This window comes from Ceratina calcarata, unplaced genomic scaffold (genome assembly GCF_001652005.2).
Source record: "Ceratina calcarata isolate Rehan_Ccalc_2016 unplaced genomic scaffold, ASM165200v1 scaffold436.2, whole genome shotgun sequence".
In the NCBI taxonomy this organism is placed as follows: Eukaryota; Metazoa; Arthropoda; class Insecta; order Hymenoptera; family Apidae; genus Ceratina; species Ceratina calcarata.
The window spans coordinates 834,961-855,520 of record NW_017167384.1 but is presented as its reverse complement, the minus strand read 5'-3'; the positions used below and the strand labels follow the sequence as shown (position 1 = coordinate 855,520).

Below are 20,560 nucleotides of genomic sequence, written 5' to 3'. Positions count from 1 at the left end.
TTATAAATATTGAATACACACGCGGTTCAACGAATAGTATGCGTGGCAAGTGATACTGTAACAATAGCTTTTGTAAACGATTATACATACGAGGGTACGGATAATTTATAAACGTATATAGAAATATTCATAGCTATTGGATAACGAGAAAACGAAGGATTATTTATCAGCAAGCTTTTTTTTATTATTTGTTCACTCGTACGGGAGAAGCGGTATACAGTTCTAACTAAAGTACTCTTATTATTATAACTTCTGGTTGTGAGATACGTAAGTATGTATATGAATATTTTATACGCCACGAGGAATATGAGCGGTCCGTATAAGTACGCCCGTCGATGTTCCGATTAATTGAAATAAAGTGCGACACACAGCTGACACTGCTCGGATAATTGCGTTTGACAGTATTCGAAGAGTAAAAGATAACTTCTTTTTTATTTTGTACACAACGACGGTTCATATTTCCTCCCATTCATTTCAATAAAGGAAGTTCAAGTTGTACATATAATGTTTATTTTTAAATATCCTTATTCCATTCATCCAACATACTCTTCCCATAATCGTGTATGAATATTTTTCCATATCGTATAAAAAAGTAATAATTTTTTATACTCTATAATGACAAGAGCGATACGAATTTAATTCATGCGTTCGTGTACGACGAACAGAATTAGACCCTTGCCACTAGCATACAATTTGAATGAGGCCAATCACCCAGCCACCGCCGCTGAATGGAACATAATCAGGGTGAGTCATGTCATAATGGAATAAATTGTGCAGCTTTATGCCTTTTTAAATTGTCCTGCGCGATCTCTTGCTTAATAAAGACCCCTTGAGTCATTGATCAATGAAGATACGCGAATTGGTCGACTCAAATGAACGGCACAAACTGAAATTCTTTTGTGCAGCAACACGTTTTTTAATTCTTTCAATACCTCCAGATCATTTCTAACACCGCCGAATCATTTCAGTTCTTAAAAGAGTAAGGAGGCATGTTTTCTGGGGCAAACGAATACTAATTATGCTCTATTAGAAAATATATATGCAATTAAAGCGAACGACATTGAGACAAACTAGAGGAATGATAAAAATTATTGGTATAACGAATTGTGATTAGTTTTTAGTGGGCCACGGCCAGAAAAGCCTCATTGAGAGATAAACGTTCTTCGAACAGAGTTGGTAATTTACGATAGCTACGTAGTTTTCCTCTTATACCTCTTATTTTCTTAGGCATTATCAAAGCGCACGTGAGATACATCCAGACGAACCCCTTTTCGTAAATAATGTCTGACCTAAATTTAAATACCGGCCAGGTGTATTATCCCACGGTCATTAACAGTCATACTGTGCTGGTATAAATACGCATCGAATTGCTTCTTCTATGTCAAATTGCTCGTGTCCATTTCGCTCGTCGCAAGAAACTGAGTTAAAAATGTTGTTACTACTCTGCGTTTTCGCTGCTGCTGCGATACTTCAAGCGTCAGGTAAGTGAATTATTACATTATTATTGTATTGCGAGTACACTTGAATTATTTCACATAGCTGCGAGTATAAACGAAATTCCGAAAATCGTGGGAGGTACCGCAGCAGAGGACGGACAGTATCCCTATCAAGCTTCTCTTCGCTATAAGAACCGTCATTTCTGCGGAGGATCGGTGTTAAACGAAAGATGGATACTGACAGCTGCTCATTGCTTACAAAGGTTTGATAGTCATCAAATTTTCACCGCATAAAACATCTTCATTTCAATACTAATAGCCGAGGTCTGTGGTTCCAGTTTCAATGATTCAGGTATAACTGTAGTGTTAGGCACGAACACTTTGGACAAGAGTGGCGATATGTACCAGTCTGAGAAAGTAATTAGCCATCCGAAATACAGTTCCGCATTGATCAGAAACGATATTGGTTTGATCAAGCTGGATAAGGACATCGTCTTTGGAGACAAGGTGCAGCCCATCGGGCTGCCTAACGAGAACTTCAGCAAAGTGGACTATCCTGCTGTGTTATCGGGTTGGGGAACGACCAGCGTGAGCATCTCCCAACACTCGCAATTCATCTCGATGATTAATTAATCTGTCCGTTTTTCTTTTTCTTTCACGTGAATTGCAATCGCTTGTTAATCGTATGAAAAATGATGAAAGTATCCGGGACAAACGCCGAACGAGCTGAATCACATCCAGCTGAGCGTGATCGATCAAAAACAATGTTTAAACGCCAGCTATCGCATTACCAACGACAATATCTGCACGCTTAACAAGAGGGGTGAAGGCGCTTGTCACGTAAGTGCAGTCTCTATCACGTCTAGTCGAGTGCCCGCCCGTGTATTCGAGAAGTGGGCCCTTTCAAGGCTTAAAGGATCCATCGACGAAAGCGGCGCCTTCTTCTTTTTGCTTATTTTTTATGTTGCGAAACCGGTGTCGACGAGAGCATAACAGCGAGCACCATTCAGCTCCACTCACCTAGTTCGGAAAGAATCGCACTAACGATAAGCACGCGAGATTCGAACCCCTGTATTAGCTTTCCTCAATCGTCGAATAATCAATTGATCGACCGATATCGCAAATGCTTCAATTATTACTAGGAACGCTTTACGTTAATTGATTTCCTTTCGATAGGGCGACTCTGGTGGTCCTCTGGTTGCCGACAACGCGCAGATCGGCATCGTTTCCTGGGGAATACCGTGCGCGAGAGGTCGGCCGGACGTCTTCACTCGCGTCTACAGTTATATCGATTGGATCAAAGATCACATAGAAAATAAGAGATGAAGTAACGGTTGATTTCCTATCTGGACTGCGATCAAACGAATCTCACTGATTATGTATACCTTTGACTGTATAAATAAATGACTATTTCATTAATTAAACTAGACGTTGATCAATTGTTCTTCACCTACGTCAGAATTGTATTAGAATCGTAGTCTAAACGAACGTGCCCGGAGTTAATAACTGAACAAATTGCTTTTCCATATTTACAAAACATTCGCAGTTCACGGAATTTTTCATTTTATTTCTGCATCTGAAATTCAGATGCAAACTACGCTGTGGTTCTGTATATGTATATGGCATCTACGTCCATTTTCAAATTTCACGTGTGCAAAAGCAATTTATGCGAATTATCTGCGATCCGCGACACATCCTACGCTTATGCAAATACCGTTTGAGGTGACACTAATTTTACGTCTCCCATGAACGAATTAATGTCATGCGTGTCTAACGCGTGGAATTAGGTAGGAAAAAATATGATCCGTGGTAAACACAGTTAAAACGAAACTGTCCAGTAATTAGAAGTTATATTAACTTATTTCCGTCGTATACCTGGAGACTGTAGAAGCAAGGAAGGGTACGCATATCCTTGATAGAGAGATTGGAAAAAGTATTCAGTCTTGATTTCGGTCAAGTGTCGAATGACCTGAATCCAGTAGCGCATGCCTGTATTATGTGTGCATCGAAAATCATTCCAGGAGCAACAAGGATGCTGCACTCGGCAGTATACATGTCCTTGTAACATAACTTGTCTACGTAAACCTTAAACGCCCAGAAAATTATAAATTTCGAATTATAAAGTTCTAATTTTAATGGAATATCGAGTATTTAAAGGATAAACGAATACGATAATTCACGAATATTTTCTGCGATTGAACGAAAATCCTAATTGGGCAGGATATGGATATAGGAATAAAGAAAACACATATAGCTTGGTTGACGTTACGTGTGACCTAGATCACGATGCGCAGACGCTGTCAGGCAAGGACAGTTTCGAGGGTGTGTTTTCATCCCCCGTTTCTCGTGTTCTCGCGGACTTCTCGGGGTGTTCGCGTCGAGAAAACGGGAATTGTGTCTAGAAAGAGGAGAGACATGGTGGTCGTGCCACCTGCTGCAGCTTAGCGTCGTTCTGAAATCGATATCGCCATCCTTCTCCCACGTCTTTCGGAACAATGTCATCCTAGTAGCTCGCTGCACCAGAGAAATACGAGCGGTGATGGAAACTGAACACGGGGGATTGCGTTAAAGAGTGGCGCGTTCATGCGAGAACATCGTTCTCGTTGTTTTCGTCGTAACACGATAAGCATCGCGAGTGCTAAAGCGTGTTGAAAGATAAAATTCGTACGGAACAATGCGACCGCGGTTGAAATATTCAAATCTACGAGGGTTAACGCACTGATAAACGTGTATCACCGTGCGAGCGATACGACACTAATACGGTTTCGGTTCGTGACATGTATCGGGGTTGCACTTTCGGACAGTGCCATTGTTTACGTACGCGACGTGCGACAACAACGATTATCCAATAACAATTCGTCGACGCGCCTCGCGTATTGTCGATTTCAAATAGTACTCATCTTCTTTTCCTACGTTCCAAAAAGCCTGTTTGTGATAAGAAGTCGAGAGCTCGATATTCGAAAGTAAACGCAGTGGTACTCGAAGACGTCCTAGCTGTGGTCAAATCGCTGTATCATGGTGCTTCGTTAGCGTGCGTATCACGGCTCTGTGAGATCCTTGGGACGCCGCCATAAATAATATACATACCGCGCCGATACATCGCTTGTATAAAAATAAGTTATCGTCTGAATTTATCAAAGGAAGCTTCATGAGCTGCTGTCCATTCATGTAAGTACATACGACGAACTTTTTTTAAACTTATACGATGGAATGAAATTCTGATTTCTGTCCGCGTAATGTAAATTCAACCGTATCGAGGTTCCTAATCTTATACGTGACTGGAAACTTGAAAAAGTAGATTCGAAACAAGTGGACGTGTGGAATAATAATGCAAGTTCAGAAGATATCTAGAAAGAATATGCAGGACTTCCTTACTTTTCTTCTAACACCGCTTCGGAGTTATTTAATTGAAGGGGCTACTCGAAACACGAGTGCACTTCTGTTATATTGTCCCTGGCTAATTTCGAGCGGTGTGTATTGTTCTTTGACTCCTCGATTCGTGAGATGAACGTAACGCCACGCATATAGGTAGAGTTTATGAAAACATGAAATTCGTGACTATAGAAAACGCACAGCTGTCCGAGGGGCTGGCCGCGGCAAGTGCATATAATACACATAAGCAAGCGAAGCGTATACTCGCACACATAAAGGCGCTACACCTTTTAACAGACGACTGCGCAGTAGACAATCCCGATTCGCTGTGTGCGTGGCTTTTATACTTGGCACCAGCATACCAAGCATTTCTCCGTCTTTGTACCACCGTTGCTCGGCGTCTCCTAACCCTCTGGAGCAGACACGTGTATCTCTCTTTCTTTAAATCGTCCCTTTCTCCTATGCTCCTCCTTTCTCGCTCTCCCGGTAAACGCCAATACTCAGGGACGTATTTATTTTGCGGGCAATCTTTCAACGCGTTCTTGTCAAATTAGGATATCAACAAATGAAGTATGCGGAACTTCTTAGGCTAAATACATACGTTCAACTCAGTTTGCTATTCATGCGATATTGTCCTACTTAGAAGTGCGCTTATCTAATCGCTCGTTTTAATAATGAATCGTTGTTTATTTCAAACGAAGCTTGTAAACGTTTCACGACATTATTGCTATCAAGCAGTCCATTAAAAGATCATTATCTAATTTTCTGAGGAAGACGAAGGTAAGAGATCTCGGCGGATCGTAGCTGCAGGCACCCGCATAGAGTTATCTATAAATTCGTCCCTGGTAGTGGTGCCGGCTGTGGATCCACTGGATCGTGGATGTTGTCGAGAACGTGCGCAGCTGTAAAACGTGAGTCGCTGCGCTCCGCAGCTGATGCGATCGTCTTCGCTCCTGTGTCCGTATTTGTTTTGGAAAAATGCGACGACAGAGAAACAACGAATTTCGATCTCGTTATTGCTACCGTCCGGAGGCGATTCGAATGACACACAAGTGATAGTGACTTACAGTAGATATGCATATCTGCCTAGGCCAAACAACGATGTTCGGGGTCCGTAAACATTCGAAAAAATTGAAGTAGTGACGAGCTTAGAGGAGTTAGATAAGAATCGGTCGTGTCCGATCGTGATAACGCGTCAAAAATTGTGTTTACCAGCCTCTTCGGGGTAGAACGATCCGCCGTAGCAACAGGGGACAATAGGTATATTCGGAAGGAAGATAGACAAAGAGTTCCCATCGGCATATGCTTTGCACATATATACGTCGGTGGCCTGTGACGAGGATCACAAAAAAGATGCGTCGCGTTCGTTATCAACAACGTTTTGCGCGAACGTGCATGTCATTTGCAATTTAGAACGCGTCAAACAATTTTCCTTAAGAATCGTCCACGTAGATATAGTTTCATTTTTACTTACGAACCGCTGTGAATCCCTTTACTGGATTAAATTAACTTTATGAGCGTTCAATGAACTTGTCATTCGCACTCCGTGCTGCCCGTCCACTTCGTTTGTTAATGAAAAGTTGTGTGCAAGCGAAAAGCGTGCACGGCCGCAAACAACCCGCTGAAACGCGTGCAATGTAACGGATGTGTACATTTTTGAAAGCGACGACAGGGCTAACTCCATTATGGAGGCACTGCGTTTAGCTATACAGTGAGTTTATTATTCAACAAATAGTTATTTATAAATAACACGCCTCGATATGGTCGATATTTGGGAACGCCTAGCTGTTTCGCATTGCCAAAAACCTCTGCTTGCGAATGTCAAAATACTTGTAACTGTTAACAATTATTTTACGACACTGTGTATGAATTCGTACGAATTTGTAAGAGAAATAAAACACCTCGTTATAACAATTGAATTCAAATGATTCTTCTCTTCTATATTTTCTGACTTGCCTGTTCTCTTAAAGCTGTTATGCACAACATAAAAAATTATTGGTAAATTAATATGTATTAATTTGTCTTTAACAATACTGTTACTTTAATATTAGAATATTGGAGTTCTACCTGAGACTTCTTGACAGAGTGCAAAATAAATTGTTTTACCTCTTCTAGGACTCGGCTAGGGGAGAGGATGGTTAGCATGAGCTCTATGCTCGTGGAGACAGTCAGTATAAACTATGAGGATTTTAACGAGAGTTTTTTAACGTGCGGCACGTGTCTTTGCGTTTACGACGGCGGAGAGCACACCCCTAAATTGTTACCATGTTCACATACGGCAAGTACATGAATTGTTCGTCTTTGTTCAACGTTACTTATTTGTTCATTCGCATGTGCAGGTATGTCTGCACTGTCTAACAAGAATTGCCGCGTCTCAGACTCGCGAGACTGGTGCCTTTCGATGTCCCATTTGCAGAGAGTTAATAACAATTCCTCGCGGTGGAGTTCCTGCCTTACCACCTAGTTTCCTCGTGAATCAACTGCTCGATCTTATGTCCAGACAAAGACGAGAGGTGCGAAACGAAAGATTCACGTTTACTGAATTAATTCATCGCGTTATACAATATTATTTTTGATTACAGGTCATTCCGAAATGTTCAGTTCACATAAATCAAGAGTTGCTATTTTGTGAGACATGCGACACAGTATTTTGTACAGTATGCACCGGTGGTAATCATGCAGGAACGTCGCCAGGTTGTACCGAACACACCATCATACCGTTTAGTATAGCGATAAAAAGGATGTCAGAGATTTTACTCTACAAAGCTAATGAATGCATATCTAAGGTGACATTCTGATCTCACCGTTTTTTACATTTATTCGATCTTCGTCATATTTAAAATTAAAATCCTTTCAGTTGACCCAAGCCCAAGACTCTGTGACTACGGAGTTACAGCGTTTGGAAGCTTCCACAGAAAGATGTCTGAGCGCTGTGGATAATGAATTTGCAGATATCATTGCGAAGATAGAAAGGAGACGGACGGAACTGCAAGAGGCCGTTGCGGCTGCCGCGAGAGATAAGAAACACGTGTTAGAGGAGCAACACGCTCTTATAGAAGCTGAGAAGAATAAAGTACAACAAGAGTGCGAAGGTTTACAATATCAGGTATGATTTACTTGATTTACGCGTCCTATATGTACTCGTTACAGAAGAATGTATGTAATCTTTATCGCAGGTCGAAGTACGAAACATCACACAAAGAATCGGTAGTTTATCCGATCAACTCGACGCGGCATCGGCACTTAGCGAACCTAAAGAAAACGCCTTTATTACATTCGAATTTAATCATAATAATGCTCTTTCTCAGTTAGAGGAAGCACTTAATAACTTAGGAAGAGTACGTTCTAGTACAACATTGCCAGGTACCCTGAGGATTGATAATACAGTAAAGTACCTGCTTCAAACGTTATTGCTTTATACGGTTCAAATACCAAGTGTAAGAAGATAGGGCATTGTTTGTTGTAACGATACGTAATTTGCGATAGGTCTGTGCAGAGCCCGGTTGAAGGACCCTGCCATAGTTCGACTACAGGCTTCTGTGATAGTAGAGACTGTCGACTATCACGGGCACCCTAGAAACGTTGGAGGCGATCTTATTACCGCAGAACTAACTTTAGCAGATAGCATTCACCCCGAGAACCAAAGTTCTAACATCGAAGCTGAAGTAATTGATCTGGAGAACGGTACATACGAAGTACTGTTTCGACCACCATCCGCGAGTCGCTATGTTCTAAAGATATCAGTCTTCGAGAGGCCTATCAAAGATTATCCTTTATTCTTCGACGCGACCGAACATAACGAACCGGTAAAAATATATGGGAAACAAGGCCACGGGAAGGATGAGTTCCATCAACCGGTGGCAGTCGCCATTGATGATGACAGCATGATTTATATTTTGGATACTGGGAACTCGCGGATAAAAGTATGTATCGAATTATAAACTGTGTCAAGATGATGGATCATCGAATATTTAAGCTCTGTTGTAGATGAACGTTATTCTTTCAGGTGCTCAACTGTGATCTGGAGTTTCAAAGGCACATAACTAACGAGGGTCTCGACGGTCGCAGTTGTACAGGTATCAGTGTCTCGCAACAAGGTCTCGTCGTCGTCAATTGGAGAACGCGAAAAGTTACGGAACTAAGTACTCTGGGCGATACTATTAAATCTTTCTCCCACAATGCGTTCAAAGTTAGTATTACTTGTATAGAGACTCGAGATTCTTTTTTGTACATAAACAACTACATATTTGGAATTTCGCTCTTCAGGCACCGATCGATGTCTCGGTGGATCGGAGTTATGGTCACATACTTGTCGCAGATAATGGTCAGAGTTGCGTTTTCGTATTCGATTCCGATGGTAAAATTCTCTTCCAGGTCAGTTAATAGTTATTTTTCATTCGGAATTAATCACTGTATTTTTAAATATTAATTATTATCAGGTGGGAACGTTCAAACAAATTACTTCCGTGACCGTCGGACCCAACGGTGAAATCATAGTCGCTGATAGTCGCATTCAAGTATTTTCTGCTAAAGGAGATTTTTCCGAAGAAATTTATGCCGAAGGCAAAGGTAAGGTTCGAAGTTCTTCCAATCGTTCCTTAATCGGTGAACGCGTGGCACATAATTAACTGTTTCAGGGAAAGGTACTTACGGAGGTTTGGCCGTTGATTCGGAGGGCAGGATACTTGGTAGTCGTACCGAGAAAGGTCGCAGCATAATCCAAGTTCTGAAATTAGGAGGAGGTAATATATTAACTGAGATCGATTCGTATAGTTCGAAACTACGACGTCCTTCACGTATCGCAGTATTACCTGACAATCACTTAGTAGTTGTAGACTTGGGAAATGATTGTATAAAAAAATATAGATACTGGTAAAACTAACTGAGTTTCGAATATCAAATTTCTCGTATATCCAAGTGAAATGATTCACGTATATAGATAGACGTATACCAAATATGTATTTAATGATACATAACTTAAATTATTTGTTTTATCTAAACAACATTTCACAAGCCTTTCATTCATTCTCTCTCTTTGAAGTTGCGCAAACTTGTCGTTAAATCAAAATTATTTTTTTTGTTATCTATGTTACGAACTGCGACGCGACGTAGCTCGTTTTCCTAATATAAAACAGACTCGACTAGCATATCGTGATGTGTACTGTTTCGTGTCATTACATTTGTTTATTAATTTTTTTTTACTGAAACCGATAGATGTGATCGTTTATCTTTTTTTATTTCTTAGTGCTTAACGGACGTTTAAATATACAGTAATCACGTATTTTACACTGCCATAGTCTGATATTTTTAATCATAAAAGTCCTCACAGTTCATAGAAGCGTACATACGTGTATAAATGTAACGATAGATAGATTCTTACAATTCATATACAAATAAGAAATTCTATTTATGATAAAATAATTTAAACGCTGAATGATAAAGTTCCGCTTGTTTGCAAGACCTAATAACTAGGCTACTAGAACTTCTTAAAACAGAATCTCCCACGTATTTAACTTTGTTTCGTATAATTTATGGCATTATAAACATTGCTTCGAATTTTTACCTATTAGGGAAGAGGTTGAACGATAGAACAGAGAGATTGTAGAAGGGATACCGAAGCTTAAAACTTATTATTATTTCAGTATTTCTATTCTTTACTAATAAGTTTAAGACTGTCCGAGTCAGTAAAAGATTGACTACAATTACTTAATCACTCCGAGGCAGCGGGTTTAGTAATTAGCGTCAAGTTAAATGAAAAGTAATAAATGTAAGGAATTAGAATATAACGTCGATGTTGTGTTCAATCGTTTTTAGTGATCGAAAAACAAACTGTTGTCGTTGTACCACACAAATATTTTCGCGCTTGTCAATTTTTTTATTATTATATTATTGTGCTTTTTACAGTATTCCATAATTAATATGTATTTCGTTAAGATCAAGTATTCACAATTAGCGCAGAGTGTACCAGATATTCGTTCTCGTTTGTTTTTTATCATTTCACGATTAAACGGGATAATACGATTAAACTGTGACTACTTAACAGGAAAAGCGATTTCCCAGCAAACGATAAGGAAACTATGATGATTTGAAAAGAATTATTTTTGGAACCGATGTACAGCATTCCTTGTAAACTAACTATTATACTTTGCGGAATGATTTAACGTTACTTACAAACATCTTAATCGTAAGCGTGTCGTTAACATTTTTCGTAAAAAGCATGGCAGTGCCTTTATTAAACAAATTTCCATGCGAACAACGCACGTATAATATAAATATTTTTAATGTTTATTTTAATTAAGCTGAAAACATATGACGAGTGACTTAACGCCTAACGTTTAATTACAGTGAGTTTAATCCAATGTGCTTATATGTAGTACCGAGTTAATCATTTTGTGCCTTTTTCTTTCAAGTTATCTACACATTATTATTTAATATCAACGATTTACGTAAAATCAGCCTGCAAGCTTCGCTTTCATTTTCAATTGAAAAAGCCCGGACACGTATACTTTTCATTTTATGCATTTATTAACGTATTAATTAAAAGTTTTCGACTGATGTCTCAACGTGTTTCGATTCTGATATTATTTAATCTAGTCATATGTTATCAATATTAGTAACATTTTGAAAAATGTAATAATACACAACGTAATGTACAATATATTGTAAATAAATATACGAGCTTATATACATGATTCAATAAAAACATTCTTTATCCCAGATTGTTAAAAATCGAAAAGATAATTTCGTGTATCGTTTACTCACGTTCTTCGTGCAGATATATTAAATGCATATCGTAAGCGGTGTTTCACGTATAAATCTGATAAAGAACGGGAATAGCATCGGATAATTTCGTTTATATACGAATAACGTTATAAAACCGATCGAAACAACGATTTTTATGTATCGTTCATAAAAACTGGGTAGCGTCCATTACGAGGGAATAAAGTTGGCGGGTAATACAGCCATCGCGGTTCGATAGTAGTAAATTTGAGCGATTGCTCGAGATTTCTCTCGGCGCGGCGCGCGAGCGAGAGTATCGTATCGAATGAACGTAGCGTGCACTGTGCACGCGCCGTTGAAAAACGTAAGCTGGGGTATGGGTATGGGGGTATACTACGCTACGCCTGTGCTAGTACGTGCCCTCGTACACGAAAACTTATTCACACACGTTATTCAAGCGGCTTGTGCTCCTCCATTACGTACATAACGTGGAAACGTAAGACGCTACATACTGGACTTCTGTACGTGTGTCGTGTGCAGGTGTGTACATAAGCCAGAGAGTCGTGCACGTCGTACGCGTACATCGTAGATCAAAACATCCCTCCGATCCAGAGCCGATCAAAGCGATTTCGGAACGATTGGCGTGGCCCACGTCGAGGATCGTCGGCCGAGGTTCCTGAGAGAAAAGCGAGCATCGAGGAGGCGGAATATTCTTCACGGAACGTCGAAGGAATCGGGAAAGTACTCGATCGAGTGGCAGTGGCAGTGCACAAGCGCGAGGAGACCAGAGAGAGTCGGATAAGGTAAGAGTGAGAGGGTGATAGGACGCTAGGTACGGTGCTACGGTGTTAGTGAATGGAACGCGGCCCCCACGGGTGAGCGTAGTACGGGCCATCGTTGCACCAATGACCATCCGGGACGGACGATCACGTGACGTGCGTGCCGAGGCAGCAGCAGCAGCAGCAGCAGAACATTGCAAATGACAAGACGCGTAGGGCATTGTCGTCGCGCCTCCGCTACCACCGTACCCGTCGTCGAACTCGTTGGTGAATTTGCCGTGCCACCGTTATTGCCGTTGTCCTCTTCGTCACCGCCGCTGCCGCCGCCGTCGTCGATGAGATCTCGTCCGCCGCCAGGAACGCGAGCGTCCTAGAAAACGATCACGAAAATCTGTGTGTCCTGTCGGCACCGCTACCTCCACCACCACCACTACTACCACCACCATCTTCGTCACTACGATCACTACCACCACCACCACCACCACCACCGCTGCCGCTGCCGTCGCCGCGTGTGTGCGACTTTGTCGCGGGTGCCTCGGAGGAGGCCCTCGTGCCCTGAAACGGTGCCCGCGGCGGCGCCCCGTCTTCGACAGTGAATAACAACAGTGTACGGAACGACGCAGCGGGGGTATCGAGGGCCCGAGTGCCACCCGCGCCTATATGACAAAATGTCGGGTTCGCAGAGAATGCGAAAATCCTCGCCATGCTCGACGTCGAAGCAAGGCCCGATGCGTGCGACTCTGCCCGTCAGCTCGCTGTTAAGGCAAGGCCGGCAGGGTAGCAGCCTTAGGAAGAGCAACAGCAACAGCCCGACGGTATCGCCGACGAACGCGAGCGCGTGGCGGGCGCGCATCTCGCCGGAGACCTCTTCCTCGGGGCAACGAAGCCCTGGTTCCCTCTCTTACAAAGGTACGTACGTACGTACCCATGCTACATACAACGTATTTACGCTCACTGCTCTCTCTCTCGCTCTCTCCCTGCCTGTCTCTCTCTCTCATACTCCCCTTCTTTCTCTCTCCCTCTTTACGTGATCGCGTACACTTACTCTTACTATATCGTGTACACTGTTATCTTTCGCTACACTTCTTTGTTACGTCTGTCACTTTACCTTTTCCCACACACACACACCCCTTTTTGCTCCTTAGAAATCCTCGATTACGTATTAGGTCCTACCTTGTCTCTTCTTGTTTGTACTTTGAGTTTTCTTATTTCGTTACCAATTATAGCTGGTTGTGAAAATTTTCGCGTCGTACAGATCAAACGGTACCTAACAGATATCTCTCTGACAGGTATTAAATCATCTCAAATAGTTGTAGTTGTGATAGGTTCGAAACATTAACTGACAAAGATGTTATGTGTATGTCAATTTGTATCTGTTTCTGAACGTTGTACGTTGTAAATTCGTTAATATAATTAAGCACGTAATGAAATACTTGTCAATTTAAATGATGCATTTATCATTATGTTAATGAGTGTATTAGTGGATTAAGCAATGATCAATGTTTTGTCTATGTCCTCCACTAACTTATATTGCATCGTCGTTAATGTATATTTGATTTTAAATTCTCCCTTGCATAATTGCTCAAATTGATAATCGGTAACCGAATAGATAGTCTTAGATCGGTTCCACAATAAAATCTTGTCACCTATTAATTTAATTATGGGTTCTCACTTCTACTTTCGTTCGTTTTATCCAGTAACCGAATACATATTCTACATAGTCCGGTTCTGGCTCACGTTTACACTACACACGTCCTTTTAATTCGTTGCCAATGCACAGGCAATTTTATACAATGTTCATTTGGACTTTTTGTTACAAACAGCAAAATCAAAAACATTAAGCGGAAGATGCAGTGAAAGTTTAAGCGGAAACCAAAATATTCGGAGGACAGCGTCGTTAGACACGATCTATCTGAAAGGACAATGGCCTCGTGATTCGCATTACATTCATTCCCTTCTCTTGGTTGATAAATCTACACAGGTATGATTAAACGGACGTTCTATACATGATTGTTTAGTTCCTACGATAACGTCGTTCTCCATCGTCCTATTTGTAAATCTATAAAACTGTTTTATTGTAGACGGAAGAATGGTCTAACGAGCCGAGAAAATTGCACACCCGTCATCCTACAGAGCAAACCACTACCGATGAAAAATTGGAAAAATATTTCAGGCATCGGTACGTATGCGTCATTGCAACTAATTTATTTTTTAAAAGAAATACTGCTGTGATATTAGAAGGTTTAATACAGGTTGCAGCGTTCAAACAAAGAAGGTACCAGCAGTAGAGAGCGGACAGCAGCATTTGGTTTGAATCTAATGCCAGGTGGACCACCTCCAGCCTTTCCCGCAGATCACACCGTTTTACCCAGTATTGCCTCACAAACGTCTATACGTAAGTCGATTTACGAACGACTGTTCATCCCTATAACGAATCTTTTTTTATCATACGTCAATTTTGTTATCACGATTACAGACAATCAATTCAGTTTGGGTACAAAGGCGAGTCCAATGAATATTCCCGTGAAACCGATGAGGCCTCCGATGCGTTCTTCTATTGAAGGACTGAATCAAGAGATTGAAGGATTGGTTCTGAAATCCACGACGAATCCTAGCGATCCTGATCATCCAGTAGAAGACAGAGTATGTAGAGCGTTGATTGATCATCTTTAGACTTGAGTACAAAACGATTTTCGTTTAAACAAACGTTTAACTGTCTGATTGCAGTATCCGCGGTATCGCGAACAAATTACACCAGAAGGACATCGTGCACCATTAGCAGACCTACTGAGGGCAACTCGCAGCGTAAACACTCAGACACCAGCTACCGACCTTCCCTCCAGTTCTTATTCTTCAGGTGAGTTTTACTTTCGCCACGACATTGTTTGATAATTAGACGTACGAAGCAGATGTTATTGTCTTTAAAGGATATACAGAAATGTTAAATAAATTTCCATTCTCGTTGCAATATTGTATATTCGTGTACTATTTCTCGTTACTGGTAACACTATAAATAACAGACTAACTATGGTGTGTGCCTGTTGAGACAGGCCCTCCATCTAGGAACTCTGAGTCTCCGCTGATTCCTGGTCTTATGGATGCCTCCCGTCCGCCTAGCGATCTCTTACAAGGTTGGCACATATTTCCGGAAACGCTCTTTTTCATTTCCTTCATGGTATCCCTTTCAATTCAACGCATTCATCTTTGTTATTCTTTTTATTTGTTTTTTTTGCAATATCCTTGGCCATAGATAATGGAATGTTATATGTTTATCTGTACTGCGTTTATGAACATTTCACGTTGGAAATACATATGTGCATGCATTTTTTTTTTATTATAGATATTCTATAGCAAATTGGTCTCCAAGTATGATACAATTGAAAAAGGAGCGTGATTTGTTTTCGTAAAATAATCGAATGTACACGAATAAAAGTTGCATGCATTTTTAAATTATTATCAAACAGGAAAAAATAGTATAGTACATACTTTCAAGTCTATCATTATTAAAAATGGATTGGAAGCTGTCGCCCATGTATTTATTTGTCGATCGATAAATTGATTCATACATACGTACATTACATTAAATAGTTCAGGTCGTTGAGAGCATGAGCTTTCCATTTGACGTAACTAATTCTCGCGCGCAGCGATTACTTCATCGTCACGAATCTCGATGTTCGAATTTATCTTAAAGGTGGAAGTCGCGGTTCGACCCCTGAACAAGATAGAGAAGGACGTCTCGGCACCTCTCCTCACATTAACAGGTTCCTTGCGAGAGAACCGCCCGATGGCTGTGAGAAAGTCAATCTTAAATTCGTAGAGGATGCCAGGTAATTATCAAACATTATTATAGTGAATGCATGAATTTCGTTCAGATCTAATTAGAAAAGGAGTAGAGTCAAACTCGATTCGACGGTGTTAAACATAACGTGAAATGTTATTGAAAGAATCGCGTTTGTTTGTATGTTTGTACAGGCGACCCATGATAGACTTGAGCAAACTAGACTATTGCTCGAAGCCGTGTGTAGCATTCCAGTTAAAACCTAGCTTGGGATCAGCGTTCCTGCCATTACAACAGCCAGCCAGTCCAGCGATGGTTGCCAGCGCGTCACCCTCTTCGCATACGACACCAACCACACCTCCTCCAAATCCATAGTCCTGCTCTTTCATCTCACGGAACGGAACGTTCACGAACACACCCGATTGGTACATATATACATATATATATATATATTTTTTTTTAACGACCTCGATGGGTAGAAAGTGGTTTACTTTGATATGAAAAGCGTATACAAAGAAAAGTTACCGAGACGAAAAAAAAGGCAAAATGCAACCTGTTTCTCCAGTGCGGCGGTCCGGGCGTTCGCACACCGTGGACGTGTAACTAAAAAAATGGTAGTTACGATTGCATTGATACGAACGCGACATACGAAAAATATTGAAAGCATCCGAGCTCCGATAAACGTTTCAAACAATAAACGAATACGAGGAACAATAATTTGTGATAACTAAAGGAAAGAAGTTGACGACATTTAGGAATGAACGTTGTGTTCTACAGGGAGAAAGACTAATAAAATTGTGTATTCTAAATTTAGTGCTAAAACGTGCTAAACGACTTTAGTTTTGTATACAGGGATAAATATTCAGAAACGTCGCAGAGTATTAAATTTGATTGTTGGCAAAAGGGCAAAATTATAACTACATAATTGGGTACGTGTGCCTGGTACATCGGTACCCCCATCGGTGCACCTATTATCATGTTTTTTCGTTTGAAATTTATTACTCGAATGATTCGATTGCATAAAGAAGGAACACTAGAATCTTTTCTACCGTTTTGTATTATTCTACGCTGAGACTATTACGGGAGGAGCTCGAAAATAGTGTATCCCTATGGTACATTATTTCTTTTAAGAGTTACGTTCTCTTAGAATTACGTATATGCATACATTCTTTACTATTTTCTTTTTGTCTCTCCTCGTTTTTTAAGCTCGCGTATGTAAGATAAAGGAGTGAATCGTTTCACGATAGTATATTTTGTATTAGGTGTACGAACGTGCACTCTCGCGTAGCTTCTCATTTTTATAGCAATTCCCCTTAGGCGATAAGAAACACTTCGTTCAATTATACTATAGTGTTCAGTGTCATACGTCAACTTATGAAACTTAAGTTAATATCGCAACACGTATACTTTGCTATTTGATAATCCCATTACCATAGGGCTACAACATTTTTCTGTTTTATTTGCGTCTCATTAGTTCTCTATTATTACTATTATCTGAATATGTACAACCGATACAGCATGCGATAACAGGTTGAGACGGATGTATGATAGGAATGAAGGAGGAAGTGTAATAAGTAACGTGAAAAACTAATGGCGAGCGAAGGCTAGAATTGAAACATTGATCGAAGTTAATAAACGACGAAATGTTGTGCTGTGGCCGATGTAGTGTCAGAAGTTCGTACGAGAATGGCTGGACAACTTGGCACGGTACGGGTGTGCGTGTAGGGTTTCGTATAAGTGCGGGTCGTAATTTAAAACAAGAAGTAGTAATTTACGATCCATGATCTGTACAAACGAACCGCGTATGCGTGTGTTGTAATATCAGAATCCTGATTAAGCCATCCACGAATAACATTGAATACTATTATCGTACTACCCGTATATTGTATAAAATACTTGACAAGTATTTGGGATACTACGAAAGTTTCGTTAGTTGAATTTACGCTAATCCTCATTTGTTTCTTTCTTTGTCATTCGTTTTCTTATGTTAAATGGTTTTACAATAATCAAAGCAATATCAAATTAATACTCTCGCAAAAAAATAAATACCTTTGTATAAACAAACTACTCACTCTATATATAAAAANTGGGTTAATTTATTGTTTAGTAATACGCAGATATAGCCACTCAAGAAGTTCAATTTATTTTTTGCTTTTTAATACTTACACAGAAACGTGTTTTTGCAAACGATTTTATAGTTAACAGTCTGAGGAATAAGGAATCTTCAAATGAAAATAACAAGATCGAGAGAGTAGGGAAGAACAGTTTTTTAAAAAAAAATACAACAGTACTATACTTTCTAATATTATAATATCTAGCTACGACAGTGGAGACGAAGGGGAAAAAGAAGAGAAATGTTAACACATAAAGTACCTGGCACACTGGTCTATGCTCTCTTTTATCCAGCTCACTAGAAGTTCATGCCTTAGAATTGCGTGCGGCAAAGTGTGCTAAATAGACAGGAAGGTTAACGAGAGAGAGTCAGGATATTAATAAGAAAAGAAAAAGAAAGAAAAAAAGAAAATGCACTGGCTAGTTAAACGAGTATACAATACAAACGAAGGACTAATCCGCTGATCCACTTAGCTTAAGAGGGATATCCGTTTCATTTATTTTCGCCGCGGACCTAAAAACGACTCTTATCACCCTCCCCCCGTTTCGCTGTAAGGATACCGTGAATTTTTGTGAACTCTGAATAAGAACAGGAAAACTGGATAAAAATAAATTTTATCTCTCGTCTGTCGTTGACATACATGCATACGTATTTTCACTTAAAACGGAGGAGAGAAACGGAAAAATGTTTTAACTTAAATAGGAAGAACACATTGTATTAATCATAGTGAATAAAAAGGTTTCGTACTTTTACTAAATAAGAAGAGGATGATAAAATTACTTTAGAGAAGAAGAGCTAGCCTTATTATTTTTCGACTACACACTCGCGAGGCTACACTTTTTAATCTTCGTGTACTTGCATAATGTGTTGGCATTATCGTTAGCTTTTGTTGTCGGTTTCGTACATGAAAATGATGAAGAAGAAGAGAAGAGGAATGCGTGTGTAAAGACTGCTAAACTAAAGATTACTTGTTATTTGGATAAAATGATACCTAAATTTAAAGTTAAAAATTAGGCTCAAATTTCTCCGGTTACCTGTGTAAAACAATATAGGTACTCTTTTAATTCGTTAACTTAAAGACAAAGAAGAAAAAAGAACGAAAAGACAAAACCCTTAAGTGACTACTGTTCGGTACATTCTCTTTACATATCTAAAAATCTGAGCAGGCTTCAGAATGGCAAAATGATTATGTCAATTATGAATTTATTTATCCCTAGGACTGTCCAGACAAGAAAAAAAAGAAACAATCTCGCAACTCGTAAGATGCAACAAAGTTTTATACATTTCGTACGGATTGAACGGATTTTTAATAAATATCGAAAATATATTTATTACTCTTTTAATGTCGTTTTATCTCGAAACGTTGTTTAATCGACGTAAATTTCATATTTTCAAATACATAATTGTGGCAATTGTTTATATTTAATCGTTCAGTTATATAATGTAACACACAATTTTACTGATGCATGATTCTTTTTACGATAAACAGGAGTATCTTGCGATGTAATATTCAATATTAGGTTCGCAATGATACACGAAATCAATAATAACAATTTTCACTGATAAGAATCTATTGTCAACTCTTCTAGTCTGTCCTAGGGCTAAATCAAAATTAGTTAGCGAAGAGAGAGAGGCAAAGAGAGAACGAGAGCGAAAAAGTGAGAGTGAAAGAGAGAGAGAGAGATAGTGAATGTAAATAAATAATTTAAAACCGTTTAAACGATGAAAAACGACCTTTGTACGGAACGTAGTGACTAAGGCCCAACGAAGAGGATTTCTGTACTTTTCGTGCATCTCGCAAAAGTTCGTTGAATGAAAAGAAAATGAATAAGAGGAAATGAAAAAAAAACTTGTGGATCAATGCGAACTTTTTAAGAAAAGAAAAAAAAAGGAAAAGAAGAAGTGTATAAAAGAAATTACCATAAATACGAGCTGTCCATAGTCAACTGAGATTAGAATCCTTTTTCCGAACGGCACAATGCAATTGTCAAAATCATAGTAAATACGTTGTTTACTCTACTTTCTACTGTTAGCAACATTTTTAAATCTATTATCTTACTTTTAAATTGTTTCCCGTCGTCTTTGAGTAAACGTACGTTCATTGAAAATAATTGGGAGAATCAGACGATTACACGCATCTCTTTAAATGCAAAAATTAGTGGTGATCGATAGACAGTTTTAGAGTACCGTTTTGTCTTTTCTTTTGGTGTAAGAAGTACCGCGTATCAGTATTGTATGATTTATTGTTTTCGTCTGCTTTCGCTTCAATTCTGAGGAACTCTCTTTAATACACGGAACACGTTGTAATGTATAAAAATGAAACTTATATATTTTCTACGGAATAAAAATACTCTTTAAGCGA

At 39.6% G+C, this 20,560-nt stretch overlaps 2 protein-coding genes across 3 annotated transcripts; both read left to right on the top strand.

Annotated features, from left to right (window-relative positions):
* Positions 1-1,372: 1,372 nt before the first annotated feature.
* On the top strand, positions 1,373-9,690 carry LOC108626999 (tripartite motif-containing protein 2). Its single transcript, XM_018027998.2, has 15 exons — positions 1,373-1,481; positions 1,540-1,699; positions 1,775-2,024; positions 2,139-2,276; positions 2,613-2,746; positions 6,921-7,086; positions 7,148-7,321; positions 7,391-7,594; positions 7,666-7,914; positions 7,985-8,171; positions 8,295-8,731; positions 8,815-8,997; positions 9,075-9,182; positions 9,248-9,377; positions 9,446-9,690. The coding sequence occupies exons 1-15, from the start codon at positions 1,379-1,381 to the stop codon at positions 9,682-9,684; spliced, it is 2,862 nt and encodes a 953-aa protein (XP_017883487.2). The 5' UTR covers positions 1,373-1,378; the 3' UTR covers positions 9,685-9,690.
* Positions 9,691-11,265: 1,575 nt separating this feature from the next.
* LOC108627073 (glucocorticoid-induced transcript 1 protein) lies at positions 11,266-18,171 on the top strand. 2 transcript variants are annotated; one of them, XM_018028119.2, is made up of 9 exons: positions 11,266-13,216; positions 14,131-14,288; positions 14,389-14,486; positions 14,560-14,702; positions 14,784-14,950; positions 15,035-15,164; positions 15,358-15,438; positions 15,999-16,134; positions 16,280-18,171. In XM_018028119.2, exons 1-9 carry the CDS (start codon positions 12,976-12,978, stop codon positions 16,458-16,460), a joined length of 1,335 nt encoding a protein of 444 aa, XP_017883608.1. In that variant the 5' UTR covers positions 11,266-12,975; the 3' UTR covers positions 16,461-18,171. The 2 variants fall into 2 exon arrangements, with proteins under 2 accessions (XP_017883608.1, XP_026671038.1); XM_026815237.1 differs by lacking the exon at positions 15,358-15,438.
* The last annotated feature ends 2,389 nt before the right edge of the window (positions 18,172-20,560 follow it).